General features: G+C 48.9%; 1 protein-coding gene across 2 annotated transcripts in view; it reads right to left on the reverse strand.

Moving 5' to 3' along the window:
• Positions 1–1,443: 1,443 nt before the first annotated feature.
• Positions 1,444–24,310, reverse strand: part of MX1 (MX dynamin like GTPase 1) — a 32,558-nt gene continuing 9,691 nt past the window's right edge. For both annotated transcript variants that reach the window (XM_041735242.1, XM_041735241.1), the window contains exons 4-15: positions 21,880–22,066; positions 20,356–20,493; positions 18,003–18,157; positions 17,203–17,341; positions 16,458–16,656; positions 14,360–14,438; positions 12,641–12,763; positions 12,177–12,318; positions 8,867–9,025; positions 6,310–6,386; positions 5,140–5,388; positions 1,444–2,247 (exon numbers count right to left, since the gene is read on the reverse strand). In XM_041735242.1, the coding sequence (XP_041591176.1) occupies positions 2,017–2,247; positions 5,140–5,388; positions 6,310–6,386; positions 8,867–9,025; positions 12,177–12,318; positions 12,641–12,763; positions 14,360–14,438; positions 16,458–16,656; positions 17,203–17,341; positions 18,003–18,157; positions 20,356–20,493; positions 21,880–22,066 (1,878 nt within the window). In that variant the 3' untranslated portion in view covers positions 1,444–2,016. The remainder of the gene's footprint in view (positions 2,248–5,139; positions 5,389–6,309; positions 6,387–8,866; positions 9,026–12,176; positions 12,319–12,640; positions 12,764–14,359; positions 14,439–16,457; positions 16,657–17,202; positions 17,342–18,002; positions 18,158–20,355; positions 20,494–21,879; positions 22,067–24,310) is intronic.

A 24,310-nucleotide genomic window follows, 5' to 3' on the forward strand; every position in this document is an offset into this window, starting at 1 on the left:
CACACCCCTCCCAGAAGCGGGCCGCATCCCTGTGCTAACAGGAGGGACCCGGGCCTCACATGCTGTAGGAGGGCCTGCTCCTCCCCGACTCTTGCAGAAGTCTGTGCAATAGGGATCCCTGGGTGGTGCAGCAGTTTGGTGCCTGCCTTTGGCCCAGGGCGCGATCCTGGAGACCCAGGATCGAATCCCACGTCGGGCTCCCGGTACATGGAGCCTGCTTCTCCCTGTGCCTGTGTCTCTGCCTCTCTTTCTCTCTCTCTCTCTCTCTCTGTGACTATCATAAATAAATAAAATTTTTTTTTAAAAAGTCTGTGCAATAATGTTTCCTTTCAGCAGGAAGGAAACCTGCCCCTGCCCCTCAGTGGTTGTGAGTCAACCCTCAGGTGTGTCATTGGCGTAAAAGGCATGAGTTGCAGACTGGAACCTGTGGAAAGCCCATCAGCTCTCCCGGCATCCTCCCTTGTCAGCAAATTCTCAGATTACGCCAAAGCACTGGGGGTCCTTAGCATCCAGAGCGTCAGAAGAGACCTGGGGGATGGGACTGGCTGCGGAGGGGACAGAATCACTAGTCTGCTTCCCCCAACAAGCGGTTGGCTGGCTTGGCCTGAAGCCCCCGTTGCCTGGAAACGCACAGCTCCTGGGAAGCTTCTCCCTTTCCGGACACCTGGCAGACGGTGCTCCCACCGCCCACACTGCTTGTGCAGACAGAAATGTGTCTCCCCGGAGAGCACCCGCTCCCAGCCCTCCCTCACGGGGGTCTCCCGTGGGCTCGGACAATTTGACCCCCTCTAGGGACATGGAGGCAGATCCCTTTGCGCCCCGCGTGGCCACAGCCCGCTGTTGGGGTTCCCACGCCTGAGCCGCCCACAGCGGGGTGTCTGCACGTGTCCCCAGCCCTGGCCAGACCAAGGAGGGCAGTCGGGACTCTGCAGGGCTCCCCCAGGGCAATTCAAGGTCAATACCCCGCCTTGTCCACCTCCCGGACCCCCGCCACAGCCAGAGCATCTGCCTGCAAAACCCCGCTGGGCGCCCCCCTTCACGGGCTTGTGTGCTTTTTGTCTTTTTGTGAAATAATCATCGCATCGAGTCTGGTTCATTAGCATCCACCACCTCACAATTCTCACAATTCTTCTTGTGATAAGAACTTTGAAGAACTACGCTCTTAGCGACTTGCAAATGCGCAATACAGTATTGTCAGCTTATGTCTTCGAACTGGAAGTTAGGCCTTTGACCCCCTTCACCCACATTTCTTGTTTCATTTATATTCCATTTCTTTAGCTTGAGTCCTTGGCTCCCTTTGGCCTCATTCTTTGCTCGGCTCCTGCGCTCTCCCTGGCCGGGCCACAGAGGCCAGCGCCCCATCATTTACCGCACTGGGGTCCCACCCGCTGTCATGTTCAGGTTTCTCCACCCCCCACCCGAACATAAGGCATCAGAGCAATGTCTGGTATAAACAAATTTATTACAAATCAGTGAAATACAGCTTCTAAGAGCACCCACACGTGGCGTTAATGCTCCCAAAACAGGTGCATGAAAGAAGTTGCACAAAAGCAGGAACTAATCCTTCTACGATGCTTTGCATGCACTGGTCCCCTGGTGGAAGATGGAGAGGGTTCAAGGGGAACAACCCCGAGGGCAGAAAATCATTTCTCCTAACCAGGAGGGCGGCGGCGTCCACCCCCAATCTGAATCTCGTTCTTCTTCTTTTTCTTTTTAAAGATTTTTTTCATTTATTTATTCATGAGAGACACAGAGAGAAAGGCAGGGACACTGGCAGAGAGAGAAGCAGGCTCCATGCAGGGAGCCCGACGTGGGACTCGATCCCTAAGTCTCGCTCTTAATCATGACCTGCGTCTTCTTAGGAGGTCCTTGCCCACTCAGGGACAAGCATGGATGGTGACCGGGAAGACTGGCTACTAACTCCTCGAGTATCTGCGATGTGGGTTTGGGGAGAGAGGGCGGGTGCTGCTCCCTGCAGACGTGCCCTGGAGATGCAGGCGGGACAGGGAGCCGGCCTTAACCAGGGAATTTGGCTAAGCGGCGCCGAGCCTGGGCCAGCCGCGCCAGCCGCTCCTTCAGGAACTTCCTCTTGTCGCTGGTGTCACTGCGCTCCTTCAGGAGCCAGCTGTAGGTGTCCTTGTCCTGGAGCAGCTGCAGCATGCCGTTCTGCAGCTTCTGGCCATACACTTGCAGGATGAAGTACTGGATGATCAAGGGGATGTGGCTGGAGATGCGGTTGGTGGCCTCCTGCCAGGGAAGAAGAGTTCACAGAGGGTTGGGGGGTGCTGGAGGGGCTGGGCCTGGCAGGTGCAGGTCCCCCCTGCCCGGATCTCTCGAACCCAGCACTGTCCTCTGGGCTGGAGGCAGCGGGGACCCCCCCAAACCCAGCCCTGACTCCACCTCCCCGCCAGGGATTCCTGACCCCTCGGCTTCCTTCTCTGATCAGAGATGATAAAATGCGGGTGAAAAAGGTAAATGGCCAGATGGGGTAAGAAAACTCCATTTTCGATTTATTTACAATTCCGCTGAAAATATTTTTTTTAAACAACACAAAAGTTATTTAGCAGAACAGAGGCTGGGCTGTGAAAATCCACAGAGGGGAACCCCCTGCGGGGTCTGCGTGTCCAAAGTCAGCCTCGCCACGACCACCTCCCTCCCCAGGCCCCACCTTCCCCTGAAACAAGCCTCTCTTTCCTGAGACAGGCTCATCTCTCGGGAAGCCGATTCATCCCGGCACCCCAGCAAGTTCAGCCTCACTATTCTCCAGGAAATACTGAGGCTACGCCTGGCCTCGTGAGATGGTTAAAAAAGGATTAAACAAGCTGAAACACCAAAGTTTAAAAAGATGCCAGGTGCAGAAAAGTGCATAGTAAATGCAGCCCGAGGGGCGGTGTGGATGACAGCTAGCGAGGGACGTGGCCGGCCACCCCATGGAGGTGGAGGGAAGGAGACGAGGAGCCAGCAGCAGAGGCTGGGGCCCCACGGAAGATGATGCTGGAGGATGGCCACACAGAGGACCATGCAGACCGGCCACATTTGCAGGAAACTAGCTCCTTGGGGATGGAGGAGAAGTTTCTGAGTGGTGACAACAGGCGCCCTGGACCCCTACCCTGGCCCTCCCCAGGTCCCACTGAGCCAGGCCGTCATGCCAACCGCTGACCCCAGGGACACCCCCTGCCCCCCGCCCCCGATTTCACGATGAGCACACCCGGGACAGGGTCGGCTGCGGGGACACCGCATCCTGACCTCAGGACGGCACATGCTCTCACGCCGCAAAGGGGAGTAGAGGATGCAGGTGCAATGAAGATCATTAGCTGACGTTAACCTCAGGGAGAGAGAGCATCCCGGATGATCTGCAGGGCCCAGAGCAAAGGAGGGAGGCAGGCAGCGGCTTGGGAGGGGGTGTGGTCGGGAAGGAGGGCCGCGAGGGGCAGCACCGCTGGCATCGTGTTCATTGGGAAAATACACGAGAATTGGCTGCAAAAGTCCTACAGGCGAGGGGAGCGTCCGCACGGGCTTGGCGTGTAAAAGAAGACGCGGAAACCGTATCCAACAGCCAGCAAGACACAGTGGAAGAAAAGGCTCACAGCGGGGACAGATGCGAGGAACCACGTGGGAACAAACTTCACAAGTGTGCACCGTCGACACCAAGACAAAACACCCCAACACCTCTGGGCCCCCCACCCCACCGCACCCAAAAAGGAGATCGCAAAGCGGAGAGACCCATGAGGCTCTTGGACAGAAATCTTTCCTGTCACAAAGATGTCAGCTCTCCCCGGCACAGCGACAAAATGCACAGGATCGCCAGGAGGATGCCAACAGCTCTCTTTTCTCATCAGGAATGGGGGGGTGGGGAAGCTCATTCGAAAATTCATACCGAGGCTGGGAGGAGCAAGAACCGGGGGACATTTCTGCCTAAAAAAGACGGCCACAGCGGGAGTCCCGGGGTGGAGTCCCACATCGGGCTCCCTGCATGGAGCCTGCTTCTCTCTCTCTCTCTCTCTCTCTCTGCCTGTGTCTCTCATGAATAAATAAATAAAATCTAAAAAAAAAAGACGGCCACAGCAGCCTTATCCAGAGCAGCCCAACAGCGAAAGCAACTCCAATGTCCATGGACAGGGGAGTGGAGAAACAAAACGTGGTCGCCCCATACGACGGAATATCACTGTACGGGGAAAGGGGGGGCAGGCTGGCACACGTTACGGCACAGATGAGCCTTAGGAACGTTATGCTGCGTAAAATAAGCCAGACACACAAAGACAGAGATTGCAAAAAAAAAAAAAAAAAAAAAAGCGATCGAGATTGCACGAGTCTACTTCCAGGAGCTACCTCCAATAAGCAGATCCATAGAATAGGAAAGCAAAATGGGGGCATTGGGAGGGGGGCAGGAGGGGATGCAGACTTAGCGTCCCGTGGGGACGGGGTGGGGACAGTCCCGGAGGCAGGCGGTGCGCAAGGTCGCGCAACAGCGTGAGCGTGCTTAATGCCACTCACCTGGACACTTAAAGATGATTAAGATGGTAAATTCTACATGATGCACATTTTACCACACCATAGAAAAGAAAAAGAAAGAAGTGGGCAGCATTTGGTGGAGGGGGGGGGTGGCTGGCGGGAGGGTTACCAGCTGCATTAGACATTGAGGCCTTGTGTAAAAAGCTGCTAATGTAATCCTGTCGCTACTGACATATATAAAAAGCAAACCATGAGGGATCCCTGGGGGGCTCAGCGGTTTAGCACCGCCTGCAGCCCAGGGCGTGACCCTGCAGACCCGGGATCGAGTCCCACATCGGGCTCCCTGCATGGAGCCTGCTTGTCCCTCTGCCTGGGTCTCTGCCTCTCTCTCTCTCTCTCTCTCTCTCTTTCATGAATAAATAAATCTTTATTTAAAAAAAGCAAACCAGCAGAATTCAGGTTCTGGAAAAAGACTCCAGGACAAAGAGGGGGAGGGTGATTGACAGGGGCCCATTGCACATCAGTAGGGCCGAGATGGGATCTTCAGGACACGTCTGGGCCCACAGGGCTGGAGGGCGAGCCGCCGGCTGGCGGTGGCCACACAGACCGGTGGGGGGGCCAAGGGGAGGCATTTCAAGGAAAGGACACGGGGTGGAAACCGTCTCTGGGAGACGCTTGCAGACTCACCTGGCGGTAGGCCAGCAGATGCTCCAAGATTTCAGACAAGGAGATGTTGACGGAAGAAACCTCGTCATGGCTCATGCTGCTGGTCTTCTTGTTCTTCTTCTCCTCGTCCGAATCCTTCTCCCTGACCCTCTGCAGGGCCCGCTGATAGACCTGGTCCTGGCAGTAGACGATCTGCTCCATTTGGAAGTGAAGTCGGATGGACTTTTCAGCTTCTTTCTCCAGCTCGAATTTAATGTCTTCGATTTTGGACTACGGCAAAAGAGAGGCAGGGCGGCGTTCCCTCAAACAAATCCCCGGGTCGAGGAAGGAGGTCCCCGCGAAGCCCACGGCTAACCGGCTCCCGCGTGAATGAGGACGGCACCTCTCTTTGAGGTCTGCACCCCACGCTGGCCCATCCGGGCTGGGGCCCCCACCCCGGCCGGGGGTCACAACCTCCCGGGAGCCTGGGGCCGCACGTATGCCCAGACCGCGACCCCCCACCCCTCCGACCTGAGCCTGGGAACCCGCACGGGCCCTGCGTGCCGACCTGATTTCTCAGATTTTCTCTTTTGGGATCTTTTCCATCTAATCAGGAGTTTTAATCTAATCGGGATTAGATGGAGTCCCAAATAATCAAGGGGCACCTGGGGGGCTCAGTCAGTGAAGCTTCTGCCTTCAGCTCAGATCGAGCCCCGCATCTGGCTCCCAGCTCAGCGGGGTGTCTGCTTCTCCCTCTCCCTCTGCCACACCCCCTGCTTGTGCTCTCTCTCTCTCTCTCAAATAAATAAATAAAATCTTAAAAAACAAACAAAAAAGGAGTATATGCCCATCAGAGAGCTCACGGGGGTGAAAGTGGGGTCAAATTTAAATCCATTTAATTCTGTACGCTTCACGTTCCTACAGCTCCCCAAGGCCGGGGAATAGGTCTCTCATGCAGAAAATATCTGGTGTCCCCGGAGCTCACTGGCAGCCACCAAGTGTGATGCAAACTGCTAGGTGCACCCCAAACATTTTCTTCCATGTTCCTTCCAGAGACCCAGGTAGCTTAAGTGACAGGCCCCAAGCCCCCCGGCCCAGCCCGCTTCTCCAAATACCCAAGAAAGTGAACATGGTCTTAATCCAAGGCATCTGTTTTCCAGCATCAGGCTGACTTTTTTTTTTTTTTTTGGAATAACATGTGGTCAGTTTTACCTTGGTAGTTCTGTAGAGGTTGAAAAATTCATCAAAATTTGCTTTTGAAATATCTCCGAAGGCAACCTGGACCATATCTGAGGAAAAAAACAAGATTCATTCCTTATCGTAGGTTGTAAAAAAAAAAAAGAGAGAGAGAGAGAGAGAGAGAATGAGAGGATGAAATCTTGAGAAATGAGGTTTCCTCCCCCTGCCGCCCTTTTTTGCCACTCGGGGACAGAGGCCATGCTGTACCTTCTTGCTAGAGAACAATCTGGAAGAATTTTAAAGCCTAATCTTTCCCTGGTATATTTCTTTGACATTTATAACCTGGGTGGCCCAGTCAGTTGAGTGTCCAGACTCTTGGTTTCAGCTCAGGTCATGATCTCAGGGTTGTGAGATCTAGTCCCAGCTCGGGCTCTGTGCTCAGTGGTGGGTCTGCTTGGGATTCTCTCTCTCTCCCTCTCCCTCTGGCCCCCTCCATTCATGCTCTCTCTCTCTCTCAAATAAATAAATAAAATCTTAGAAATTGTTTTCATCCTAAGCAAAAATAGTTGCAAAGAATTTAATTTCTGTAGTTATAAATATATTCATATTCTATAGTAAAACACAGCACCCTTAAATGTATCAATAGGACCTAACCGTCCATGTTACCCATTTGAAAAAAAAATTATATGAACATGCTCTTACTCAATCAGAAAATTTACATTATTTCTTTTTATTTTTGAAACTCCTCATATTTCCATTTCCCTTCCTCACAGAATTCTATCCTAATAAGATGTGCATAGCATCTTTATGCTCAAAATTTGTTTTTTCAAGTAGGCTCCGCACCCAGTGGAGCACCCTGAGGACAAGACCTGAGCCGGGATCAAGAGTCAGACGGCTCGACCGACTGAGCCACCCAGGTGCCCTGAAATCTTTCATTGACTCCACATCATATCTCTCTGAAACCGAAGGAGGTAAACATATATATGTGGGTTTTAAAGGTTTTTTTTCTATGACTATAAGGCTCTAAGCACTACGAATTTTTTTCCAGAACAAATTAAGAGTGAAAAATTGATCAACACAACGCAGTTACCAATCTTGATATACACTTATTAAGATTCAAGGTCACATTTTATCAAAAATACATGTTGTAAGCTGCTGCCATGGGACTGGCCCCAACCTCTACGGGTTCACCGATCCATGAATGATTATTACTTCTTGCTGAAATGAGCCAGCTGAAGCCTGGGCGATGATGGCATCAGCTACGGTGGGGACAAAGAAAAGAGATTCAGTGCACGTCTTGAAAACCCAAGAGCATGGCAGTTCGAGGAGAAGGGATCGGCCAGTCCTGCGGAATGCCACATCGCTCCTCACCATCTGACGTCTCCCACCGACTATGACAACGGCTGTGACACCCTACATTCATACGGCACTCTAGAACACCCAACACTCTCCCCCATTGGACAGTCAACTGTCAACCTTAACCCTCAGAGACTTCATTACATGGAGTATTTTGAGACTATGAAGTAATCCCAGCTGTGGAGCTGCCTGGGGGTGTGGACCATGAGAAATATGCATCTGGTCAGTGTTCCTGGTTCCTGACCCAGAGCTCCTAGATCCCTCAGAATCTCCTGGGTGATAGGAGCGTCTCTCGTTCTAATTCTTGGTGGGCCCCGGACAGCTTCAGGATGGGGGTTGGTCACCAGAGAGACCAAGCCTGGCTGAGAAGCCGGGAGCTTCCAGCCCCATCTCTCCACCCCACTGTCCCACCTCGCCACCTCTGGGAAGGAGAAAGGGGCTGCAGATGGAGTTAATAATCGATTATGTCCTTGAGATAATGGATTGCACCTCCTTTGAACACCTTAAATGACAGGGTTCAGAGAGCTTCCAGGTTGTTGAACACAGCCACGTGCTAAGAGGGTAGTGCCTCCCGCCACCGTGTCACAGAGCAGAAGCACCTGCCCTGGGGACCCTCCCAGACCTCCTCTACGCATCTCTTTCACTCCCATCCTTTATAATAAACTGGCAAAGGTAAGTACATCCCTTAAAATAAGCCAGTAGAGAGAAGTAAAGTGTGTTTCTAAGTTCTGTGAGCTGTTCTAGCAAATTATAGAATCTGAGACACGGGCTGTGGAAACTCCAATTTATAGTCTGTCCATTGGAAGTTCAGCCTAGAGATGCCTGGGTGGCATCTGCCTTTGGCCCAGGGCGTGATCCTGGGGTCCCGGGATCAAGTTCCACATCAGGCTCCCCGCAGGGACCTTGCTTCTCCCTCTGCCTGTGTCTCTGCCTCTCTCTGTGTGTGTCTTTCATGAAAAAAAAATTTTTTTTTTAAAAAAGGAAGCCCAGCCTAAAGTGGGGACCCTCCTGTGGGCCTGAGCCTTTATGCTGTAAGATCAGTGCTAACTCAGCATCAGAACTGAACCGAGATGTTGAACACCCAGTTGGTGTCCAGAGGACCAGAGAATTAGTTCAGTTCTCGGATGCTGGAAAACACCCCCAGGCAGAGGACTCTGGAGTTCAGCACTGGTTTGGGTTCAAGCCTTTCCCTGCCCTAGACATAAAATGCGTAAAAGCAAAATCAAGAACTCACCAGTTATCGTGTGCAGCATATCAACAGCTGGCTCTTCCAGTTCTTTGATTTGTTGTTTTATAATAATTTCGAATGTCTTGTAATTTACAAATCCTGGCAGCTCTCTGCCACGATACCGATTTTCAAATTTCTCCATTTGTTTATATATAGCTTTGTAACCTGGAAGACAATGGTTCTGAATTATTTTACAGAAATAACCTTGTGGTTCTTTTTTTTTTTTTTTTTTTTTAACACACTACCATTTGAGACTTTCTGCAAACACAGAGAGGTAAGGGGCAAAAAAAAAAAAAATTTTTTTTTTTCAAATCTGATTTGCAAAACTGAAAAAAATTCGGGGTTTGCAATAAAAAGCCATATCTCAAGACCATTTTCCTTAGTCATCTCCAGACGGCAAGTATAGGAGCTGGGGTGTGACACCAGAGGGCAGTGAATGCACAACCCAGGAGCAAGGAAGAGGAACTTTCCCAGGAGGAAATCCTGTAATGTTTACCAAAGAAATTGTATCACAGGAAAAATAAAAACGGCCATGAACACCACCCAGAATCAGTGACATATCATGAACGAAGTCACGTGCAATAGTGTGAGTGGAGCGTGTTTATAAATCAAATATAAATATAGCAGAGTCACCAGGCACATAAGGTCACTGTCTGCCATATGACACTTTTCCTTTATACTTTTGGAATTCTTTTATTCTCAACAAACTGGACCGCGGAGGCTACCTCCGCTGGTAGAAGTTCAGGAGGGCTCTGGTGCCTCTTTTCGAAGAACCAACCAGGAATCAAGGTCTGGGTATCATCCTCTTTTGGTCGGGAGACATTTTCTCATAGGATCTTTGTTTTTGGTTTTGTTTTACACGGAGACATAATTCAGATGCTACAAAATCCACCCTATAAAGTGTACAGGTCAGTGATTTTTAGAACATTAACAGAATTGTGCAGCCATCCCCACTAGCTAATCCTCACACACCTCTGTCACCCCCAGGAACCTGTGCCCATCGGCATGTGCCCCCCCATTCCTTGCCCCTACAGCACCTGGAAACCACTCGCCTGCTTCCTATTTCTATGGATTTGCCTGCTCTGGGCATTCCATATCAACGGAATTTTTTTTAAAAGTGTATTTTTGTGTGTCTCACTTCCTTCACTTAGCAAGATGTTATCAAGATTCATCCACGTGGGAACATGTTGAATGTTTGATGCCCTTCTGTGGCTGAATAAAGATTCCGCTGTCTGGGGCTAAAGGCTGAATTGTATCTCCCCGAAATTGGTATGTCCTAACCCCTTGCACCTCAGAAATGTGACTGTGTTTGGAAACAGGACCTTTAAAGAGGCGATCAAATCCAATCTGACTGGTGTCCCTATAGGAAGACGAAAGCAGGGCACAGACCCACACAGGAAAGTCCACATGAAGATACAGGGAGGAGGTGGCGTCTACAGGCCGTGGAGAGAGGCGTCTGGAGAATCTGAACGTGCTGGTTCCTTGATCTTAAACTTTCAGCCTCCAAGATTATAAGAAGATCGGTTTGTTCAGACCCCCGGTCTTTGTGATGAAAGTCCCAGGAGACCAGTAATGGGGACATGAACACGCGCTAGCCATCCTAACCTGCGAGTGAGACGGCGTCTCCCCGTGGCTTTGGTTTGCATTCCTCCGATGGCTAATGACGCCGAGCATCCATGAGCCCCTTGTATGTCTTCATTTAGAGAAATATCTCCTTTAATCCTTTGTCCATCTTTAATTTGGATTATTTGTCTTCTTGTTGTTGAATCCTATGAGTTCGTTGTATAGTCTGGATTCTGGACCCTTATCAGATGTGTGGTTTCCTGTTCTATGCCTTTTCTCTCTCTCTCTCTCTCTCTCTCTCACACACACACACACGAGGATTAAAAACACACGTTTTTAATCTTGATGAAGTCCACTTCGTCTAGTATTCCGTAGTCGCCCATCCCGTAAGTGCTGTATCTAAAAACCGCCACCTAATCCAGTCACGAAGATTCAAATCTACATTTTTGTCCGAAGAGTTTTAGAGTTCTAGGGCTCATATTTTGGTTTCTTATCCATTTTGAGTTTATCTCTGAATGAGGGGCGAGTTAGGAGTCTAAATTCTTCTTCTTGCAGGTGGGGGCCCAGCGATCTGCAACTGATCATTCGTTGGGAGGAACTTAGCCCCTTAAAAAAAAAAATGAGCTACATTAGCTCACGGGCTGTGTGCCGTCGCCAGCTTATTGAGCAATGCATGAGGGGGTTGCTGGAGGTCAGGACCCTTGTCTTCCTTGAAAGGGACAGTGGAAAAAAAAAGGGGGGGACAGTGGTCCCTCCCTGATGTAAGAACACACCGCACGGCAGGGGTTCGACCCTCTGCGCCGCGGATCAGTAAGCAGTATGGGAGCTGTGCACACGTGGCGAGTGGCCACCTCCTTAGTTTTTTTTCCACCAAGAAACAGTTATTTATCTCGTCCCACCTTCCATGCCCTCTGCCAAGGAGCAGACAGGACCGAGAGGTGTGGCTTTTGAATTGTGCAAAAAATGGCACGATCTATCTTCCCACGTTCATTACCCAAAGCCAAGGACAGCGGTCAAACCGAGCCTCGGGTCAGCTGGAATAAGTCACGGAACCCACCAAGCTGCCTGAATGAAAGCAAGTTTCCTTAAAATTCCCTCAGCGGCTGCAGCTTCATCACTGGTCTGTATACGATTAACTTTGAGCTTCTTGAAATATGGAAACAGGGATCCCTGGGTGACGCAGCGGTTTGGCGCCTGCCTTTGGCCCAGTGCGCGATCCTGGAGACCCGGGATCAAATCCCACGTCGGGCTCCCGGTGCATGGAGCCTGCTTCTCCCTCTGCCTGTGTCTCTGTCCCTCTCTCTCTCACACTGTGTGACTATCATAAATAAATAAAAATTTAAAAAAATATGGAAACATAAACTTCAGGTCACACTTCCACCTTTTTCGGACTCTTGAGGATTTGGTGCTGCAAGGCGATGCCTCAGGTGTGTTTTGCGTCCTCTGTGTCGCTGCCGCCACCGCCGCAACTATGAAATGCACTGAGATACGCCCGGCCTTCAAGGCCATGGCCAGCAGACCGAGCCCAAGGCGCCGTTGTTCTGGGGCCAGCAGCACTGGGGCCCCCGGGTGTGTGTGGCAGGTGCCGTGTTGACCCACCGCTGTCGAGGGAGGGCTGGTCCTCGTGGAAGCCTGGGCTGACCTGGGCCGATGCCCCTGCGTGTTCTGGCCCGGTGTCCTCTGAAATCTGCAGCAGACACCTGCTGGCCTGAGCTCAGGGATGTGGGCCGGGGCGCACGCGGCTTCCACTCACCTCTTTGGAACTTCTTTTCAATCACAGCGCTCCATTTGTGGAACTCATTTCGGATTTTGGTGAACAGCCGGCTCTCGTCCTCCCCCACGGACTCCTCCCCTTGGATTAAGGAGTTGATGTCTTGGTTAAAGGCATTCAGTTTCTATCAAGAAGAATGGGAGTATAAGTGGAGACGTTCCGAACACAAGTGAGGGGGGCCTGGAGGGCGCGTGACTCCTCGCCACCTTGCCGGGGTGACGGATCCCCGCACCCTGCCCTGACCGCCTCGGGGTCTGGGGGAGCATGCTAGACACCTGTCACTCCCCGCTCACTGTCGCTCAGCGCCCCGGGCCCTCTTTGGTGCTGAGTGGGCAGACTGAGCCCGAGTCGGCTTTCGGGGAGCAGGATGAGAGTGCGTGCGGCACAGGATCCCTTTCTGGACAACGAGGTGCGATTCCTCGACTTGAGGCAATGGCAATACTCACATCTATCAGGAAAAACATTTTCTCGTGCTCGTCTTCGGGCACATCTGAGCCGTACTTTTGTAACTCCTCTGTTATTTTCTCATGATTCTCCTTTATCTGATTTTCTAACAGGGGCAGGGTTTTCTGAGGAAAACAGAAAATAATGCAAAGACATGAATATGGACAAGGAAGGAGCAGGAGCTCCCAGGCCTCCTCCTGCAAAGTGTGCCTGACTGCCTGGCTTCCTCTAGGGAGAAGATGGGGGGGGTGTCCGCAGGTGCCAACGTCACCGAGGCCTCCTCATGCCCCTGCTCCCCAAAGGACAGCCTTCGGGATGTACTGAAGCGACCACCCCACGTGAGGCCAGGAAGGATTCCTTCTGTGGCCACGTTACATACACTCTGCAGGGAGATGAGAAAGAGCCACTTAGCAGCAGTTAGAACAATCTGAGATCCAACCAACTTTTTTTTTTTTTTTTTTTTTTAGATCCAACCAACTTTTACGCTGTTCACAAACTAACTGTATCAGGGACTTCTGTCTCTGATAACGTGGTTGATGGCATGCATGAGCTCCCTCTTCTACTGCAGTCATTGAGAACTGTGGGCTGACACATCAAAGCATCCCTGGAAATGCCTCTGTGAGCGGGCAGGCACAGAACAGACACCCAGAGGCACAGCCAGGTGACATGAGCACCCAGGGATGGACAAGGAGGGAGGAGTAGAGCCTCACGGGGCATTTGTAGGAGAGAAGAGTTGAGCTTACGTTTCAGAGCCTCCCTTGGTTGGGGCAAAGAATAAATCCAGGTAAGCTTGCTCAAGGCGGGGAATCCAGTGAGCCAGCATCTTCTTTCTAAGTAAAGCCGGGCCCTCAAGGAGCCAGGCTGTCACGATGTTGGGATGCTGAGCACCACCCCACCCTCCATCCCCATTCCTGGGGACTGTACGGGATGCCTGAACTCCACGCTGAGTGGGACAACATAAAATCTCTATTGAACATCTGTAACTACAAGCCAGCCCTCAAACGGGGTTGCTGCCCAAATTCCCACTCCCCGAGGGGTTCCCCCAAAACCTCACGCTGAGAATTTGTAAAGCGGTTCCACCGGGAGGCCCTCCTTGGGGATTGGCTGAAGCAAATGCTGCCTCTCTCCCTGCACAAAGCCATTCTGAACCCGGGCTTCCACGAACAGCTGCAGATCATGTTCCAAAACAGGCCCAAAGTCAAAACCCTGACCCAGGTCCTCGTAGGGGCTGGCCCGCAGAACCAAGGCTCCTGACATTGGAGTTATCGAGCGCAAAACACAAGTGACAACTCTTTCTGAGGGACGGCAAATGTGAAAGTGCAGGAGAGTTCTGGCCAGACAAATTTGAAAAAGAACCCACAGAGAGATTTAAAATATGAAATATATGCACATCACAATTACCGGGACATTATGGACAGTGGCTGGCTAGGAGAAAGGCAAAGTTGGTGCAGTGCCCTTAAGGTTTTAATTTTTAATTAGGCCACGTGGATATAGTCTATCAGATCCCACCCAACCTGTGGTCCTGACGTGTTGCGTCCACACCATCTGGGAGCTTGCTAGAAATGGAGAATCCCAAGCTGCACTCCAGACCCACTGAACCTGAGCCTGCACCCTGGAGAGATCACCGGGGAGATCCGTTAGTGGGTTAGTCAGGCCCCCGTGGTGGAGCTTGGGGCCTGTGGGATTCTAGTCAGAAAACGGACGGCTCCGCATGTGCTTACACAGATGTGCGTGATGAGCTCAGAGGTCAGTTTCTCCGCCAGGTTGGGGACTGTGGCCCTTCCTTCCTCCAGGAGAACCCTGCAGACAGAGAAGAGAAGACATGCACACATCCACCATGGTGTGGCCAAGAAACGCAAGTCGGCTCTCCGCTGCAGGGACAGTCAAGTTCCTTCCACCTGGAAGGGATGTCCTGCAAGTGGCACCCAATGGAGGGTCAGAACTGGCTTCCACGGACTGGTGACCGAATTGTAGTTATTTTGGATACTTCAACAGCAGCATAGAGTTGTACCGAATGGTTGAATCACTTTATAATTGTTGAATCAATTATACACCTCAGACTAATATAACACTGTATGTTAACAACTGGAATTAAAATAAAAAGCGTAACTTAAAAAATGGCACAGGGGACCCTAGGTGGCTCAGTCGGTGGAGCATCCAACTCTTGATCTCAGGGTCATGAGTTCAAGCCCTGCATTAGGCTCTACATGGGCATGGAGCCTATTTAAAAAAATAAAAGGGAAGCCTGGGTGGCTCAGTGGTTGAGCGTCTGCCTTGGGCTCAGGGCGTGATCCCAGGGTCCTGGGATCGAATCCCGCATCAGGCTCCCTGTAGGGAGTCTGCTTCTCCATCTGCCTGTGTCTCTGCCTCTCGCTCTGTGTCTCTCATGAATAAAATCTTTTTAAAAAATGAAAAAAAATGTTTAAAAAAATAGTATTGAGTGATTCCTTCCAGCTGATACATTAAATATGTCTCATGACATGTGACTATAAAACCAGTCTATAAAAACACACGTGATCACTTACAAATGTATTTTCATAACACTCACATCCTTCTGTGTGTGATGCACATGCCAGTCTACACAATGCATGTCAGTATAGGGCTTCACAAAAATACACTGACGCATACCTACGTAGGAGTGTGCAAGATACGGGTTTGCGGGACACGGCCCTTCCTCAAGATGAGATCTTAAACCATGAGCTGCTTGGAGGAAGGAAGCCTTATTCTTACTCCACCCAAATCTATGTTCCCTGAGTTATTACAGGATTTTTTGTTTTTCATTTTTTTGAATGAACATTTTTTATTTAAAAAAAAATAAAGCTAAATCCTCTTTGGCCATGGTGCTCATTCCTTTTTTATTTATTTTTAATTTTTGTATTTTACAGGATTCTTTATGTTTTATTTTATTTATTTATTTTTAAAGATTTTATTTATTCATAAGAGACACAGAGAAAGAGAGGCAGAGACACAGGCAGAGGGAGAAGCAGGCTCCATGGAGGGAGCCCGATGCGGGACTCGATCCCAGGACTCCAGGATCACACCCTAGGCCGAAGGCAGGCACTAAACCGCTCAGCCACCCAGGGATCCCGGATTCTTTATATTTTAAAGGATTTTTTAGGCTAAAGGGCAGCAGGGAACCATGAGTTTACATGTCTATTTGTGAAAGTACACGCATGGCTAAGTGTTGGTCTCTACAACTGTCAACTTTTTAAATTGTAATAAAATGTACATAACATAAAGTTTATAATTTCCTCCAGTCCATTGATTGATAATCAAACTCATGTGGCCAGTGATTTGAAAGGCCATGTTTATCATACATCAAATATATGTATCTGGGTCAATTTCCGGGCTTTCTAAATTTTTTTCTATTCTGAGTCATTTACGTCTTCATTCTGGTTCAAACACCATATATAAATGACTATAGCAAATTCCCTCCTTATCTGATTTTTAAAATTTATTTTCTGCTATACTTTGACAATTCCTCTTTAAAAAAAAAAGACTATTTATTTGACACAGAGAGATCGAGAGAGCACAAGAAGGGGGAGCAAGAGAGGGAGAAGCAGACTCCCCACTGAGCACAGAGCCCTATGCATGGCTGGGTCCCAGGACTCTGGGGTCATGACCTGAGCCAAAGGCAGATGCTTAACCGACTGAGCCCCCCAGGCGCCCCCATGTCAATTCCTCTCTTATTCTTCCAGACGATTCCCAGGGTCATTATACAAGCCCGTTCACACATACACTCCGAATATCTCCTTTGTCCCCAGGCAAAACAGAGGTCCTAGGTTTGGGTTCACCCATAAGAAAACGCAGCCAGGGTACCTGAAATGTGGGTGGTCCTCAAAGAAGTCTTTCTCCTTCTGCAGAGCCTCGGCCAGGCTCACTTGGTCCTGGATGTCCTGCTGGCCCCGGCACTTGACGATCATGTAACCCTTCTTCAGGTGACAGACAAGGTTTTGTGCCACGTCCACCACCTTGCCTTCAGTCCCTCTGTCCACCAGGTCAGGTTTTGTCAAGATTCCTGCAAGCCGGGGCCTTTTGATTAGAGAACACTCACAGCCTAGCCTGAGGGCAGACCACAGCCCAGTGTGACGCAGAGCCCCCCCCCCCCCCCCCCCCCCCCCGCCCTCGCCTGCGACAGAACCACAGCTCAGGCTGCACAAAGACAACTTGCCCTCGTGAGTGGCGGTGGGGGGCCTACCTCCCCCAGCTCTTGGCCCTTGCCAGAGAGACAGCAGCATATGATGGCCTTTTAATTTTCTTTCTGCCCAGTGGCAAAGTTCAATCTAGTATTACTGCAGTGGTTTTCAAATATCCCTGTGCAGCAGAACCCCCTTCCCGAGGCAAGTCTTAGGATGCAGGGCCCTGCCCCGTAGAGTCTGACACAGAAGGGTTGGCGGGGTCGAGGCACTTGAATTTCTAAACATTCTGCATTTATTCCTGCAGCAGGTGGCGCGTGGCCCACCCTCGGAGAAGCACAAGTCCAGCCAGGACCAGCGGCATCATTGGCTGAGGCTGCTGCAAAGTGAAGACCACCTATGGTGTCTAGGTTCTTCCTTCTTCTTACCTATGGTCCTGTCTCCATCAGGGTCCACCTCCTGAGCCATGCTCAGTGCCTCCGTGGTGGCAATGTCCACGTTGCAGGGGACCACCACCAAGTTGATCGTCTCCTGCTTAAGGATGTATTTCCTAATGAGTTGCTTGGTCTGCGGAAAAATAAGAGCATATGAGAGCAGGGACAGGGCCTGACCTTGCACTTGCTTTGGGACCTCAGAGTCCCAGGAGTATCTCCCCAAAAGAAATGAGCCCAAGGCAAATCCTGGTGGCACTTAAAACTCATGCCTGGGTTACAAGAATCAAGTTTCCCCGTGGCAGAAACAGCTCTGGAGTCCAGAGCTCTGGGAAACCACCAGATCTTAGCCCAGTAACTGCCTTCTAAGACTCCACAGCTGATAACCACAGGGAAAAATAAAACTCAAAAAAGCGCTCAGTTGTGCCCTAAATCTTTAGTTCATCTATTGGGTGACTTTCGCCAATACGAAAATATCATTATACTTGTTTCTAATGCTTTCTCTCCCCACATAAAACCCCTTCCTAATACACATTGGTCTAGATACGCAACAAAATGTAACTATAACCAAAAACGAGTCATGGGGTAAAACCCAAACGTGTGTAAAATGAATTTTCAGTCTTGCCTGTTGGTCTCACACTCCCCAGAGTGCCTCCATCTGACTTGGTAGAGGCCACAGAGACCACCACGCTCTCCCCATCCCCTTCACACCTCCTGAGATTCACTATCCCGGCTCAGCCCTGAACCCACTGCTGTCTGGGGCACCACTCTGCACCCCTCCCAGACCAAGGTTTTACCTGGCGTCCGATGTCAGCTGGCTGATTGCCCACAGCCACCCTGGTGATGCCAGGGAGGTCTATCAGGGTCAGATCCGGGACATGAGGAGAGCTGACCTCCAGGCTGATTAGCTCATGACTGATCCCCTGTCCTTCCCCGGCAATGGCATCCTGGGCTAGGGAAGGGGGAAATGAGAGAAACTCAACAGAGCTTATAGTGGAAGCATCTCCCTACAGCCCTACAGCAAAACTTCCCTGCCATGAGTCCTGGACAAGGCATATCTGGAACATATGTACTTTTCTGGAGCTAAAAGGAACCTCAAACCTCAAAGGATAACTCAGTATTTTCTTTGCCAATGGGCAGAACCATATGCAGAGAGACCTAGTGAAAACATCCCTCAAGATCACCCCCACCTGTATCAGTTCAGAGCTAGGCAGACCTGAGTTCTTCCTGCTGTCACACCTAAATCTCCCCATTGATGTCATTAGGAAATTACCAACAAGGTAAAATGAAAGCAAATAAAAACACACAGGGACTCTTGAAACATGATCTGGGAAGGTATGGAGGGGAACGTGCTTGTTTCAAGCAAGATGAGCACTGGTATTCCATTATGGGATTTCATTTTACTTCTTCCTCCTTAATGATGAAAATTTCAAGATATAAATGGATTTTGTCAAATTATTAGCTGCTACCATTTGACTTCTTTCTACACCCAGAATGCCTTTTTGGCTTGTTTTATACAGTCAGGAACTTGGGATGAGAGTGACAGCAATAGCGTGTGTGTCATCATCTGATAACTGTGCCTCCAATTTCCATTTACCAGACATGTGGTTGTGAGATTAAGTCTGGCCCATGAGGTAAATGTGACAAAGGCACAGGCAACCTCCAGAAACTCTCCTGAACAGGCAGGAAAAGCCCTGTGCTGGTGTCCAGCTGGCTGGGACAAGGGAATTCTGATTAATCATGTGGCTTTGGGAGTGACAGCCACACACAATGAGAAACAACATGGGAGGCTGGTTCCTGACGCTGGAACCCTCAAACCAGCTCTGGTCTGCCCACCTCCAGACATCTATGTGAGAGAGAAATAAAATGGGCACATTGTTTAAACCACCGTGTTAGCAGCCCACTTGCACAAATGGCCTCAACAGTTCCTTCCATCGCTGTCTGCATGCTCCTCTACAGGGTGACCTTCTCCCATTCAGACAGTCTGTCTCTTGACATTGGGCTTGCCCATGTGATCCCCTTTGGCTGACAGGACATCACAGAATGGATTGCAATAGAGATTGAGAACTTGTGCATGGGGCTCCTCCTCCCTTGCTGCTGGGAACCCCTCTACCACCATCTAAAGAGCCCAACTTGGCCTCCTGGAAGAGGATGGCCACCACATGGAGTTCTCTCCTGGGCTTGGGTATGTGACCAAAGCCATCTTGGACTGCTGGCCCCAGCCAAGCCAGCTGATCCTCCGAATCACGAGTAATGAACAGTTCCAAGCCATTGGGTTTTGAGATCAGTTTGTTACACAGAAAGGGCCAATTAAGTATACACAGTGGTTTTGAATTTTCTGCCCCAGGAGCCAACCTGACCCCAACAATCACACAATAGCGTTTTGACTATAAAACATCCCTTAACTTTTGTAAAAACAGTCTGTAAATACGACTTAGGGCTTCTACTTCATAAAAGTCAAACTCCTTTTCTGCTGCTCAATGTTATGCTACTTTTGAACCCTCCTCAAATGATTGAAAAGCTTATTTATTCTCCACAGTCTCAGCAGCAGCCAATGGGGTCACTACTGGTCCTTCCCTACTTCAAGTGCTATTTCTCCTTTCAGATGCTTCAAGTTGGCAGCGTGACCTGCGTGGCTTGCATTCACTGAGACCTATAGTAAGTCAGCCCAAGCTAGGATTATGCACACACATGCATTTCACTCTTGGCGGAAAGGGCTCCAGGAAAGCTTCTAAAGAGGGTTCAGGAGTGTTCCAGAATGCCTTTCAACCAGGTGAATTCCCACGTGAATGGGAAAGAGGTTTCCCAGCCCCACAACCCGATTCTTCCTCCATCAGATCTGTGGAGGGGGAAAGCCCTTGAATAAAGGACAGCTCCTCCTTGTTTAAATTTTAAAATTCACATTACCTCCAGATACTTACTTACAAACTAAGCAATAAATTGCTGAGATCAGATCCTGTCCAAGGTGCTGGTCATAATGAGGGTCAAAGAAGAGAAGCTATGAGGGAGCCAGGGCCTGATGCACACAGGGTGAGAGGAGGACAAGCCCAGAAAGGGAAGGTAGGAACAATGACAGATGGACCTCCTCCCAGTTCACACTGGTGACCAGACATCCAAGCAGATGATGACAAACAAATATGGGGCACTCACCTTTATTGATTTCCACTTCCACCTCTGAAGGGTCTGAAATCTCCATCTCAGTATCCTGGTAACTGACTTTGCCTCTCCACTCATCCTCATTTATGAGCTTCTTCAGCTTCAGCACCAGAGGACATCTTGTAACAATACCTGGAGGCCACATGCACATCAGTCCTATAAACTCTGCTCTTAGCCGTCACAGAGGGTGGCCTCAGACCAGTGGTGTGCAAACTTTTCCATGATCATCTGGGCAGACTGCTAAAGCTTTCTGATCTTATTCTGTCACATTCAGAAACATGTCTGGGGTGGCCTTAGAAATATGCATCTAGAGTATGCATCCCAGGTAATTTTTTGCTCACGAATGCTTGAAAGCCATCACTTTAGGTTTCTCACTTCATCTCAGTGTTTTGCCATCAGCTCAGGTGGCACACTGCAGTGGGAAACCCCCAAACTCAGGCAAATATCCTCCATTATTCCCCAGGACACAGGATCTACTACCATCAGGGACGTGTACTGCTGTCACCAGGCCATCCTACCATAATCCCTTTGCTCCAAACTTCCAGATCCCACCCTCTACATCTGACCTGTACTTCAAGGTCCATCTCAGGTCTACCTCGTACTGCTGTCACCAGGCCATCCTACCATAATCCCTTTGCTCCAAACTTCCAGATCCCACCCTCTACATCTGACCTGTACTTCAAGGTCCATCTCAGGTCTACCTCCTTCCCTTCAGCCCTCACTGATCCCTTGGCCTTGGCACTCAAACAGCACCACTAACCAGAGCACCAATCTTGACCTCCCATTCAGAAGGTCACTTCATGAGAAGGGGCTCAGGAAAGACACCCACATGCACATGGTTCTAGGGATCCAACTACATTTACTTAGACCTTCTACAAAGTGCAGGTTACATACAATCCATACAAAAATATGCAACACAAGGGTGCTATGGACTGAATCATGCCCCCCACCCCCGCAATTCATATGTTGAAGCCCTAACCTTCAATGTGACTGTATTTGGAGATGGGGCCTTTCTTCAAAAGGGTAATTAAGGGGCACCTGGGTGGCTCAGTGGTTGAGCACCTACCTTCAGCTTAGGGAATGATCCCAGGGTCCTAGGATTGAGTCCCACATAGGGCTCCCCACAGGGAGCCTGCTTCTCCCTCTGCCTATGTCTCTGCCTCTGTGTCTCTCATGAATAAATAAATAAAATCTTTTTTTTAAAAAAAAAAAGGGTAATTAAAGTTAAATGAGCTCATAAGAATGGGGCCCTAACAAATATGATGGCATCCATACAAAAAAAAAGAAAGTCATCAGACATCTGCATGCACAGAGAAAGGGCCACATGAGGACACAATGAGAGGATGATCAACTGCATGAAGAGAAAGGTCTTGGGAGAAGCCAACCCTGCTAACACCTTGGTCTTGGACTTCCAGCCTTCAAAACTATGAGAAATAAATTTTTGTTGTTTTAGCCTTGTAGTCTGTGGCATTTTGTTATGGCTTCCTGAGCTGACTAATACAGAGGGCAAGTTCTTACCACTGCCTCTTGGAAGGGCAACTCCTGACAGAGCCTCCAGCACAGAGCTCTTGCCCGAGCTCTGGTCCCCAATGACAGCAATGGCCGGCAGGGCCAGGTCCTGCTCCACACCCAGCGCCCGCAGGGAGTCGATGAGGTCAATGCATGGGCGTACCTTCTCCTCATATTGGCTACACAGGCTGTTCCCCTAAAGAAAGCAGAATCAAAGAATTCTGTCCTGGCCTGGAGGACATGTTCCATCAAAGATGAACAACTTCAATCATCCTAATACCATAGGTTCATGGAGCTCACAAAAGAGAATGGGAAAGGAACAGAAAGAAATATGTAAAGAAATAATAGATAAAAATTTCCCAAACTTGTTGAATGATGAACCCAAAGACCCAAGAAGCACCATGAATCCCAAATGTAAGAAACATAAACTACATCAAGGCCCATTTTAAACAAATTGCTCAAAACTGGTGATGGAGAGAAAGTTCAAGCAGCCAGGGACTATGTTACACATTAAGGAGCAAAGATGAAATTTACAGTAGATTTCTCATCAGAAACAATACAAATAAGAAGAGAGTTGAATAGCCTTTTTTAAATACTGGGGGATTGGGGAGAAAAAATCCATCAACCTAGAATTCTATACCCAGCCAAAAAATCTTTTTAGCAAATGAAGGCAAAGACTTTTTCAGACATAAAAAAGTAAATGAATTCATCACCAGCAGTTCAGCACTATAGGGAATATTAAAGAGTCCTTCTTTAGAATCATAAAAAATAATTTGATTACTTCAAAGAAGGTAGGTACAGAGAAAAAGAGAAATAAAGGACAGATAGGTCAAACGGAAAGCAAATAGTAAAATGACCTCAAACTTAGTTACATTAACATGCACAATAAATATAAATGGTCTAAATATGCCTAGAATAGTCAAAGTGATTTTGAAAAAGAAAAACAAAGTTGGAGCACTAACATTATCTGATTTCAATATTTACTTAAAAAGCTTCAGTAACCAAAACAATGTGATACTGGTGCAAACATAAAGAAAGAGATAATAGAACAGAATATGTATTCCAGAAATAAACTGACATTATGTATGGCCACCTGATTTTTGACAAAAGTGCAAAGGCAATGTAGTAGAAGGATAAGTTTTTCAACAAAGGGTGCTGGGAGAACTGGGCGTATATATACATGCACAAAAGAATTTTGTGTCTATATTCCACATCATATAAAAAAAATTAACTCACAATGGATCATAGACCTAAATGCAAAACCCAAAACTACAGAACTTCTAGAAGAAAACAGGTGAATAATCTTTGTGGCTGGGGATTAGGCAATGTTTTCTTAGATGTGGCCCCCAAAGTACAATTCCTAAAAGAACCATTGATAAATTGGACTTCATCAAAATTGAAAAGACCCAGTCTTTAAAAAAGACTTTTAGGAGAATAAAAGCAAGCCATAATCTGGGAGAAAATATTTGCAAAACATATATCTGATAAAGGACTTATGCCCAGAATATATAAAGGACTCTCAAAACTCAACAAGAGAACAACCTACCTGATTAAGAAGAAAATACGAGAATGGGCTTTGTAATATATATATATATAGTTCCTTTATATCATGGTGAGAAGCTATCTATAGTTTGTGCCAGATCAGCTTTCATTGTCGGGCACCATCCTGTGCATTGCAGGAGGTTTAGCAGAATGCCTGGCTCGTCATTCACCCCGAGGTGAATACCACCAAAGTGGTGTTTGGAGACCCCAAAATAATTTCAGACATTGCCATGTGTTCCAAGGGGATAAAGCAGCTCTGGTTGAGAACCACTACCTTACAAAGTTCGTGAGTACAAAAGTTGATACACAGACAATGCTGACAGATTTCTGCAGAGAAGGGGGTCTATACAGACAAAGACCCCCTTGACCCAATGTTAGTGGGGCCCCTTTGAGCCCTCTTCTCTGCTTTACCTCTCTTGGGGTGCTGAGTCCAGACTTAGCAAAGAATCCGCTAAGGCAGTTCATCCAGAATCCACTCACCGTTTAGAGTCAATCAAGTTCCCTCCCCTGGCCCCTTGTTGCTAGCCTGATCTTAGTAACTCTTGCTCCTCTCTCTCACCCTTCTGGTTGTCTATATATCCCCATCGTCCCTTGCAACCCTGACTTCGATCTCTCTCCCTTATAGCCATAGCCTCCAATAAAATCCTCCTGGTCGTGTTTTTAACAAGCGCCTGCTGTGATTTTTCTCTATAACAAACTTCAGAAAGGTCTGGAGAACACCTCCACAGGAAAAGCCCTGTGGTGGTCATGCTGGAAGCCTGCCTACACCTTTGTACCCACCAGACACCATCTTAGCCTTCCTCATGGGTTCTTTTAGGTTTTCATTTCTTTATATCACCCATTCACAAGAGTTTATAAAACATGAATAGCAGTACTTGTGCATGAGCCAATTACCTGA

This window comes from Vulpes lagopus, chromosome 20 (assembly GCF_018345385.1).
Source record: "Vulpes lagopus strain Blue_001 chromosome 20, ASM1834538v1, whole genome shotgun sequence".
NCBI classification, from domain to species: Eukaryota; Metazoa; Chordata; class Mammalia; order Carnivora; family Canidae; genus Vulpes; species Vulpes lagopus.